Below are 11,403 nucleotides of genomic sequence, written 5' to 3' on the forward strand. Positions count from 1 at the left end.
CAAGGATGGAAGAGTATTTTCCTGCATAATTTTCCTGCTAGCCCTGGACAAGATCAAATTCAAAATCTTGGGTATTCACTGAATATCTATCACATTGTAAAGTTTAAGTCAATCCATTTGGAGTTGGGTACTATCTGTACTTATCGGCAAATAAGGATTTACTGTCGCTTCTTCTCTCCATTGTGTTGTGATGTATTTCCTTTGTTCCTTTCGTGCCATCTCCTTCTGTAGTTTGACTTTTTACTGTGTTATGCTTTGAATCTCTTCCTCCTCGTTGTTATCTTCAAAAAATTTCCTTTGTAGTTAGCTTGTGAGGCTTCTGTAAAACATGTTACAAACAGTCCATTTTAAGCTGATAATTTAACTTTAATCACTTGAATAACCTCTACATGATTACCCTTGCCACAATTTATTTTTGATGAAACATTTTGTATCTTTTGGCATTTCAGTCATTTCTCACAGTATCATAATTGTGATAGTTTTTTCTTTTAACCTGCATGTTAGAGATATAATTGATTTTCACACCACCACTACAACACGAGCTGAGTTTAGACACTTTAAAAAAAAAATCAGTTTCATGTTGTCACATAGCAACATTTTCTTGCAGTTTGAAGAGCTTATTCTAACTTTTCTTGTAAGGCAATTACGTGGTAATGAATTTGCTCAGTATTTGCTTATCTGACAAAATTATTGTCACCTTTATTTTTGAAAGACAGGATTGGGGCCGGTGTGGTAGCCTAGTGGCTAAAGTCCTTCACTTGCATTCATTGGGATCCCATTTGGGCACTGGTACATGTTCCAGCTCCTCTACTTCCAACCCAACTGCCTGCTTGTGGCCTGGAAAAGCAGTCGAGGATGGCCAAAAACCTTGGGATTCTGCACCCATGTGGGAGACCCGGAACAACCCCTTTGCTCCTCCTGGCTTCCAATCAGCTCTGCTCTGGCTGTTGTTGCCACTTGGGGAGTGAACCAGCGGACAAAAGATCTTTCTTTCTGTCTTTCCTTATCTCTGTAAATCTGACTTTCCAATAAAAATAAATAATCTTAAGAGAAAAAAAAGAAAGACAGGAGTGCTGTGTATGGTATTGATTGAACCTTCTTTGTTTTGCTTTTTTGAATATATCATCTCATTTTCTTGTGGCCTACATGGTGTTTGATGAACAATCTTCAGGTAAGAGAATATTTCAAAACTGTTTTAGGAAAATTGAATAAAGGGTCAAATTATTTTGATGCAAAAATTTAAAAATTTTTTAAATGCACTTTTTAGCAATACACATTTTTATGAACTTTTGAAAGTTTCTTAGTCTTCCTTGTATGTAATAAATCATTTTTTCCCTGGTAACTTTCCATATCTGTCTTTAACTTTTGATAATTTGTTAATAAAATGTTCTAGTGTGGATCCGTTGGGCTTCAGCGTATTAGATGCCCATTGAGCTTGCTGTGTCAGGGTTTCTATTTTCTTCGAGTTAAAAAGATGTTTGCCAATATTGTTTTGAATTTATATTCTGTCCATTTCCTTCTTTTTGCCTCCTGTAGCAAAATAATGCATATAAAACTCTCTTGTGGGCATCCACAGGTCCTTTAAAACTCTACAATTGTTTTGGCTGCTAGGATTGGTTGATTGCTCATAATTTATCTTCAGGTTTGTCAGTCGTCCCCTCCCCCTTTTTATGTTTGATCTAGTGTGCTGTATAACCCCTGAATTGAAAGTTTTAGTTCATTTATTATGTACTTCTACTCAATGACGTATGTTAAATTCTTTTCTCATGTATTGCTCTCCTCACCTGAGAAAACAGTCTTTATGATTCTTTTTTGGAAATGTTCTTTTCAGATGTATCGTATATTTTTTTTGTTAGGGTTGATTTTTAAGGATTTATCTTATAGTTTTATTTGGAACATGTTTCATTGTTCCTTCATTTTTCTTGGCTGTTTGTTTTGCATTCTGTGCATTAGACTGAAGATTCATCTCTTCCAGTCTTGTTAGACTGGTTTTATGTAGCAGTTCTTTCTCAATAACCCCTATTAGAAATTTTGGGTAATGGGTCTGGTGCCTTGGTGTAGTAGGCTGGGTTTGTTTTTGTGGCCCTGACATCCCATCTGGGCATGATTCCAGTGCCGTCCAACTACTTGCTTATGGCCAAAGAGGTTTATGGGAGATGGCTCAAGTCCTTGAGCCTCTGCACCCTTGTGATAGACATGGAAGAAGCTCCTGGCTCCTGGCTTTCGATTGGCTCAGCTCCAGACTTTGCAGGCATTTGGGGAGTGAAACAGTGGATGGAAGATCTCTGTCTCTACTTCTTTCTGGAACTCTGCCTTTCAAAAAATAATAAAAACAAATAAAAAAAAAACACCAAAAAGTCAAGAAATTCTAAGTATTGTCAAATTCTGTGATTTTTGCCAAATTGACATCTTTATGATTACTGATTCCAATGAAATTAGAGATTATTATAAAGTCATGCTGTTTCTTTGAGAGATGTGGGCTAGATTCCACTCCCTTGGAGTGCAGCTCGAGAGATTTGCGCATCAGAGAGTTGTTCTAGTTCCTTCTTTCCTTCCAGAGCAGCTGAGAACTAGAGCTTATCTCCTGCTCATTCTGTCCCATGCCAAGGAGAGGGTCTGAGACAGAGCTGTACTCGCCATAGCACTGCTTCCTTTCAACCTGGGGAGGAAACTGCTGAGTGTTTGAAAGTCACATTTTTGTCCCTTAACACAATAATTTCACTCCACTTTCTTTGTATCATTCCTGAAGGGAACTTGTATATAATTTTTATCCGTGTTCCTCCACAGGAACAGGGGGCTTTGTGGCTTTGTTTAGATCCTTAGATTTGTGTTTTGATTGCTTTTGTTTTGCTTTTATTTGTTTGTTTTGAGTTTGAGGTATGAGATTCTGACATAGAGATTTTCTTCTTGCGTAATTTCCTGGTTCCTGGCATCTGAGCTTCCTTATCCGTGCTTCGCATTTTAGCATTAACTTTCAGAAATTCTATAACTATTACTACTATTTCTTTTTTCCCTATTCATTTTCTCTCCTTATAATACTAGTATATATTTTTAAATTTTTATTTGTTTTTGTTGTAAAATCAGATATACAGAGAGGAGGAGACAGGGAGGAAGATCTTCCATCCGTTGATTCACACCCCAAGTGGCCACAGCGGCTGGAGTTGAGCTGATCTGAAGACAGGAGCCTCTTCCGGGTCTCCCATGCAGGTGCAGGGTCCCAAGGCTTTGGGCTGTCTTCAGATGCTTTCCCAGGCCACAAACAGGGAGCTGAATGGGACGTGGGACTGCTGGAATTCGAACCAGTCCCCATATGGGATCCCAGCATGTGCGAGGAAGGCGAGGACTTTAGTCGCTAGGCTACCATGCCAGGCCCTCTATTGTATGCTTCTTATACATGTTATTTTTCTCAGCGTTCTTGGATATTCTGTGGTGTTTTTTTTTTTTTTCTTTCTTGTTTTGGAACTTTGTGTTGGCATATCTTCTGACTCACTGATTATTTCATCTTCTGTGCCCTGTGTATTGATGAACTCATCAAAGCCATTCTTAATGTCTTTTATAATGTTCATCATTTCTAGAGTTTGCTTTTGATTGTTAAAGTTTTCATCTCCTTATATTTCCATCTCCTTTGAATATTGTCATTTTATTTATTATAGCATTTAACTTATGAATCATAGCAGTTTTAAATTACTGGATTGATAATTGCAACATCTTTGTCCTATCTGAATCTCATTTTGATGTTGCTGTGGCTCTCCAAACTGTGTTTTCTGTCTTTCAGTATACCATTTCATATTTTGTGATAAGCCAGACATGAGAAAATGATGAAAAGAGACTGAGATGTATAGGTCTTTATTTTGTGTGTCTAGGGTTTCATTTGTGTTTACTGTGTGTTGTTAACTGTAAATGATAAAAGTTAAACTTGCCCCCTAGTTTCCTTGTTTTTGTCTCCTGTGAGACTTCTTAAATATTTATCATCTGGGAAGCATAATTGTTTTGATCATGTTTCCTTGTTATTATAAAGAAGCCTTGCTGATGAAGCGATAAGATGTCCAGAGAGCGGAAGTGTTTCATAGACCTGTGATCTGGGCCGTGATGTTTAGTGAGAGATGTGCCACTGCCCTGCATTCCTCAGATTTTTTTTTTTATTGTTTTCCCCATCTAGGAGATTGAGGAAGGCAAGCTAAGTTTGGAGTTGATGGTTTCCCTTCACCTGCATCAGTTAGTTCTGATAAGATTGTAATAATCCGGGGTCTGGAAAAACAGTTTCTCTTTTGGGGGGCAGGTCTTGCTAAAAAATAGAAGGCTTAGGGTATATTTTAAAATGGCTACATTATTTCTGTTCTTCTCTGTAGTCTGGAAGCATGAATGGATTTGCTAATATTTATTGTGAGAATCTAAAAGATTTAAACGTTCAGGTTTAATTTACGAAAATGTGGCGGTCCCCTCCCCCTGAATGTATTCACCCCTATGGAGTCTTAAATGCTCGGGTTTATGTGGATTGAGCCACTAGCAATTTGTCCATAACAAAGTAGATCTTCTTGGCATGGGTACTGGTTCTTAAGGAGTTTTCTGCCCCTTTCCTTCTTTGCTCTAATATGCTTTGATGCTTGCTATGTTCTGTATCCTTGTTGCTGGGGGCAGTGGCTTGCTCTATGACCTCAGTTTTAGGATGGATCTAGGAGGAGTTAGCTCAGTTTATTCAGCCTTTTCTTTCTGTGCATGGGACAGGTAGCCTCCATGCTCCTTACATGCCAAAGCAAAATGCAAGGGCATTTTGAAACACCGTAAGACTTCCATTTTGTCAAGTTTTGATTTCTTGCAAACTGGCTACAGTCATTATGTTTTAAATACTCCCAAGCTTTCAATTCTGTGAACATTTCAGTAACATAATGTGCATTGCAAAGTTACCAAAAGCTCTATATTCATTACTCAATTTGAAATGTATCAGTGTCTTATGGATAGACAATGGGGCATAATAGGGTAACGCACTTTTCTTTGAAAAGGTTGTAAAAAGTAAGATATTGTAGAAAATTAACTTTTCTTATTTCCTCTTCTCAATAGATCCCAAGTGCCCAGGAGATGTTGATTTTTATAACAGTGACTGGGACATTAAGACAATCACCAGCTCTTTAAAATTCTACCTCAGGTATGCCTGCTTTAATTTGGGAGTTTGATTTCTATGCTTGATTAAATGAGTCGAAGTGGTGATTGCAACTAATGTGGTACTGAATTCAGGAGTTTAAGTAGATTTGCTCAAGCAAACAAATGACTAGGATTTCTTTTTTTTTTTTTTCTGATGAAGAAGAGTGCATTGCCAGACTTCTTCTTATTTAACTGTAAAATTTAAGCAAAGGAGGCATAAATGATAGAATCATTACTGGACAAAAAAAGCTTTCAAAATATTTTTAGAATATAGTAATATTTTTATGAACTGGGCCCATGAAGTAATTGAGGTTTTGCTATTTGTAGATGGAGTGATATGATGAATGCACTAGTAAAAACGTGACTTTTTACAATTTAGCTTTGATAGCATGTTTTACTGGATAACAGCAATTTTGAAACATCAGTTTGCCTTTGAACAAGAATTAACGTGTTTGAACATGTGTGTCTATATTTTGTTCCTATTCATTTATGTCCCGTAGTAGGTAACGTATTTTGTGTTAAAAATGTCTTATTTTCAAATACTTTGCCTTTTACTCATTAAGATTGATACTTAAAGTCCATATCAGTAATCTAAAATAGATTGGGTCTTACAAATCTACTGTTACTGCATTTTGATCTTAGCCAAAAAGTTGAGAAGCAATACATATTACTTCTAAACAACTTTCTGTTATAGTATAATCTTGAGAGTTTAGGTAAACACGAATGTTCTTCCCAGAACTATTCCTTCTGCATTTACTGAAAAGGAAGGAAGAGCTATGCGAGGGTTTGTTCTGCGCAGTGTCCTGTGCTAGTTGTTTACATGGACAGTGCCATTGTGTGTTTTTTTCTCTCCCAGTAACTGTACTGTGAGTGATAAACTCATTTTACAGATGAGGAAACTGAAACACACCTCTTGCCCCACTTAGTAACATCTGTGGTTACAGCTATCATTATTTCAACCTTGCTGTGTGACATCATCTTCCTCTCCTCCTGTTTCCAGGAGTTGTGCATTTTGGGCATTTTGGTAAAGACAAATCTGTTATTAATATTTTTAGAAAATTAGGAATAATGAGAATTATGGGAGCAAGTTATTTGTGTCTTTAACCTCTCTCAAAGGAGTAAAAATGTCATATATGTAAATATATTTATAAATATCTAAATATCTATATACATAATTTAAGGCTTCCCTACATTATTTCCTTCTTGCCTCATCTTATAATAAGCACTGTAGCCCTATGGAAAGGTTGAGCATGAGAGCGTCAGTGGGCAGCATCTCCTGTAAGTGACTCCAGAGATAATCTTCCATTAGGCTTGCTATAAACCAGCCGATTGGCATCTTTTTTAGATTTCTGCAGGGTAGTGTTTTCAGAGTGAGTCTCCATCTGTTTTAATCATTCCTTTTCTTAAAAGTATTTCCAGAAAGTACTCAAAACAATGTTTCTTCTCTCTCCTGCATCTTTAGCCTTCCTCATTAAGCTGGTTCTTGGGGTTAAGACTTTGATTAAGATATCTGCACCTCACATTTGTATATCTGGGTTTGCTTCCTGACTCAACTTCCTACTAGCTTCCTGGTGATATAGACTAATGCTCATGTGGGAGGCAGCAGTAATCACTCAACTGGTCAGATGCCTGCCACCTACTTAGAAGGCCTGGGTTCAGTTCTAAGCTCTCAACTTTGGCATGGCCCAGCTTTGGTTGTTGTGGGAAATTAGGGAATGAACCAATGGGCCGAAACTCTCCTCTTTTCACTCACTCTCCCTCCCCCCTCACTCTGAGATAAGTAAATAAATGAATGAAAGAGATATTCTGATAAAAACTGGTTCTTTGTTCTCAGTGTATAAATACGATCCAGTAATACACATCTCTAAATCAGTAAATCATTCAATAAAAATTGCCTGAATACTGACCTCTTCTGTGTCAAAAACAATATTAGGCAGGAGGCATGCAGTTGCAAGTAGATATGATTTCTGCCTTTAAAGAAGTTGTGATTTAATCGAGGGTGGGAAGGTGAACAGAAAGGAGATAATAAATGTATAGATTTGACAAAATGTGATGAATGGATGCATTTACTTGGAAGATCTCACCAGGTGTAAAATTGAGTAGAGAAAGGGAGGGGGAACTCTGCAGGGATCATAGCATGCTGGGTCTAATTTGACTTCTGGAAAATGAAGATCTCCATTAGTTTTTTTAAAAAAGATTTATTTATTTTCATTGGAAAGGCAGATCAGATTCACAGAGAGAAGGAGAGACAGAGAAAAAGATCTTCCATCTACTGGTTCATTTCCCAAATGGCCACAATGCCCAAAGCTGAGCCAATCCAAAGCCAGGAACCAGGAGCTTCTTCTTGGTCTCCTACACAGATGCAGCATCCAAAGGCTTTGGGTAGTCCTCCATTGCTTCCCCAGGCCAAAAACAGAGAAGTGGAGCATCCAAAACATGGACTGGTACCCACCCATATGGGAACCCGGTGCATGCAAAGTAAGGATTTAGCCATTGAGCCATTGTGCTGAGCCCCTATGTTAGTATTAAAAAGAGTGGGAATATAATGAAAGATGTTAAGCAGAATATTGCATAGTAAGATTTGTATTTTGCACAAAGATGATAGAGAGATTGAATTAGGAGAAGACAATACAGATAGAGGTCAAAAGCAGTGAGCAGGCTATTGCTGTGGCTCAGGCAGGAGATGATATTCCTCCTAAAACTCAGGGTTAGCAATAGAGATTTGTAGAAATAAACATATTGAAGAGATTTAGGAAAAAAAATATTTATGAGTTTAGGTGTGTGAATTAGGGAGAAGGAGGTGAATGGGAGACTTTCATGTCTGTGGTTTACTCAACCAAGTGGTGGCCATACGTATGGATTTGAGAAACACAAAGAAGACTAGATTCGAGGGAGACAATAAGTTGGGTTTTGGATAATTCAAAACTCTGTGCCTTTGAAGAAATTGGAGCACCACATTAAGCAGGTAGTTGGATAGAAAGTCTGAAACTCACTGATGAGTTCAAGGCTCTTGCTAAATTCTTGGAAGTTACTGTAGATTATTTGAGTCCAGACTTTAGTAAGAATGTCAATTGAGATACTCCAAACCTCCAATCAAGCTTTTGTAACAAGATGTACAAACCTCCCGCCTCCATGTGTTAGCTGCCCGCTACTCTTATCTCATTGTAATCTGGCTCTCACCCCTTTTGCTCCGTCGGACTGCTTTTACCAAGGCCATCAGTGATGCCCTCAGTGTTGCACACAAAGAGAACTTGTCAGTCTTTTCCTCACTTGATCTTTTTTGTAGCATTTGAAACAGTTAACAAGCATTCCAGAAAACTTTGTCCTCGTTTTGAGTCTGCTGTATCACTTGTTTTTGGCTTTTCTCTTACCTCTTTGGCTGCTCTTGGCAGAACTCTCTGTGGCATGTCTGGTTATTTCCCAGGGCATCATTCTCTTGTTACTAAACTACAGGGAGGGAAAACTCAAGTGTTTACTTGAGGCAGGAAACAAAAATGAATAGGCTGGTTTTTGTGTTACACACATCACATCATATATTGGACCTTTAGTTGCACAGCAAACCTTTGTTTAGACACAAAAATAGAATTCATGATTTCCTCAGGTAACCACGTTGGCCTCGTCAATCCACATCTTTCCGTTCCTCTGCAGAGATGGGAACTATCAATTTTCATAGGAAATATTTGACTTTTCCTGCCTTTGTCACTGATTCGATTCCATTTCATTTTTTACATACCATACTGGATAAACAAGAAATACCAAAGGGTCCAATAAAACTGCCTATCAATCCTGACCATTTCTGCCGCTCTCTTCTCATGGCTTCACATCCCCCTCCCTGTTTTCATGATCAATGTATGTGAATTTCAGAATTGGAACGGTACTGCATCCACTTTAGAAATTTTCAGTTGTTTGCTTAATAAGTAGATTTTCGGAGAGAGAGGCAGGAATAGATAGAGACACATCAAGAGAGAGATCTTCCATCCACTGGTACACACCTCAAATGGCTGCAATGGCAGTGGCTGGACTTGGCCAAAACCAGGAGCCTGGATATCCAGCTAAGTCTCTCACGTGGGTTCAGAGTTCCAAGTACTTGGGCCATCTTCTTACTGCTTTCCCAGGTATGTTATAAGTGAGATAGTTTGTAAGCAGAGAAGCTAGAATTTGGATCTCTGTCCATATAGGATGCCAGCATTACAGGTGGTAGCTTAATGCACTCCTCTACTCCCCATCCATTTCTTCATAATCATCTCTCCTTATGCACCCTGAGACTTCTCTAATTTAGCATCTTTACCTATCTTTTAATCAATTCTTTTTTTTTTCACTTAAAACCAATTCCTTAGGTCTCTCACTATCCATACACAATGAAGCCGTTCTATCTTGTCATCGTTAAAAACTTTGTCTTCACCTTTTCTATCTCTGCTTTTACTATTTCTGTTTAAGTATTCCTCTCCTCTCTAGCCTTGATTATTACAGCAATAACAGTGGTAAGCAGTATAGCATCGTGACTAACAGTGTGAACTCTGGACACAAACTACCTGCCCTGCCACTTCTTAGATGTAAAAACTTGGATGATTTTTTTAAAGTTTGCTGTGCCTCTGTTTCCTCATCTTTAAAGTAGAGATAATAAATGCCATGAAGTTTAAATGAATTTATGCATGAGACTCTCTTAGGACAGAACAGTATGTTATGACCATCATCACTGGTAGCAGTTTTCATTACTTCCTCTGAGCCACCTGCCATGTACTTTTATTTTATCACACTTGTCCCATTGCACTGTAGATTTTGTAGATGGTATCCCTTTAACTAGACCTGATGAAAGTTTAGAATTTGTCTTACTCAGTTTTGGATTCCCAGTATCTTACAGTGTCAGGCATAAGTAGGTGCCCATGTAATGTTTTTTTTTTTTTTTTTGACTAAGGGAAGAAACAGATTTGACCCTCATTTCTCTCTTCCATTGAATAAGAGTTTGGGTAACTGCTCTATCTCACTGGATCGCTGGAAGGGTCAAATAGTAAGTTAGGTGCAAAACTACTTTGGAAATTCAATGGAAGTATCAAATTGTAAGGGATCCATGGTAGGGCTCAGAGTGGATGCAATTTCAAATTTTGCAGAACTGATTTGTACCTTCTTTTGCTTCTGAAAGCAAACTGCAGATCTTGCTAGAAGCTTCAGCTGATATTTTTTGCTGATTTTCTATTGAATTACTAGCAACTTGGGTTTTCCTAACAAGCCTTCGAGTGGAGAGAAAAATATTTGTAATCAAAGTGAGCTGTGGGGCTCAGAAACTTCAGCCTCACTGCCCACGGAGCTGAAACTCCCCAAAGGAACTTAACAGTCTTCATTAATTTCAGGAATCTTTCTGAACCTGTCATGACCTATAGGCTTCACAAAGAACTGGTCTCTGCTGCCAGTAAGTATTTGTGTTACTAGTTAATTGTATTGTTCTAGTTTCCGTGTAAGGTTTATTGCAGTGGGACTAGCATGTTGGTGGAGGGAGGGTGATTGAGGGCAAAAACACATACACAGATTTTGCCCACTGCCAGATGAGCATATTCCTGCTGTCCGCCTTAACTCAAGAGTTGTGTAGTTTTTTCATAAATTAATGATGCTTAAATAGGTTGGAGCAAACTGGTCAACTTGAGGCATATAACAGTTGTAAAGTCGGTGTTCTCTCTAACACCAGAATAGGAGCAATGGCTCACGTTAAGACAGAGCAAAAATGGTCACATTACAGTTGCTGTTTCAGCATTACCTTTTCAGGTGCATTTCAGTTCTGCTGTGAATCACTGTCCCTAACCAATTAGTTTGTATTAGTATCACATTTATCACATTTTCCTCAGGAGAAAACTTAGGGTAACAATGGAGGACTACACAGAAAGTTAAGATAATATAGACTCACCCCCAAAAGTGGGCACCAGAGGAAGCATTAATTTTTGACTGAGGCCACTCTGTGAGTGTTTCTCCCTTCCCTCTAAATGTCTCTTGCGCTGCCTCATGCCCCTGTGATGTTCAGGGAAAAGGGTCAGGGGACTTGACCGCATCCTAGGTGTTAGGTAAGGCAAGGGAACTTTGGTCTTTTTTTTTTTTTTAAGGTACTATTTTTATTGGCAAAGTAGATTTACAGAAAGAAGGAAAAGTGGAGAAAAAGACCTTCCATCTGCTGATTTACTCCCCCAGTGGCCACAATGGCTGGAGCTGAGCTGATCTGAAATCAGGAGCCAGGAACTTCCTCCAGGTCTCCCATGTTGGTGCAGGGTCCCAAGGCTT

At 38.5% G+C, this 11,403-nt stretch overlaps 1 protein-coding gene across 1 annotated transcript in view; it reads left to right on the forward strand.

Moving 5' to 3' along the window:
- The window catches only part of OPHN1 (oligophrenin 1), a 296,207-nt gene that overhangs the window by 210,073 nt on the left and 74,731 nt on the right, over positions 1-11,403 (forward strand). Inside the window, exons 16-17 of the mRNA XM_041000958.1 lie at positions 5,059-5,143; positions 10,488-10,546. Of these exons, the coding sequence (XP_040856892.1) occupies positions 5,059-5,143; positions 10,488-10,546 (144 nt within the window). The remainder of the gene's footprint in view (positions 1-5,058; positions 5,144-10,487; positions 10,547-11,403) is intronic.

This window comes from Ochotona curzoniae, unplaced genomic scaffold (assembly GCF_017591425.1).
Source record: "Ochotona curzoniae isolate NIBS_2020 unplaced genomic scaffold, NIBS_Ocur_1.0 contig_1274, whole genome shotgun sequence".
Classification (NCBI taxonomy): Eukaryota; Metazoa; Chordata; class Mammalia; order Lagomorpha; family Ochotonidae; genus Ochotona; species Ochotona curzoniae.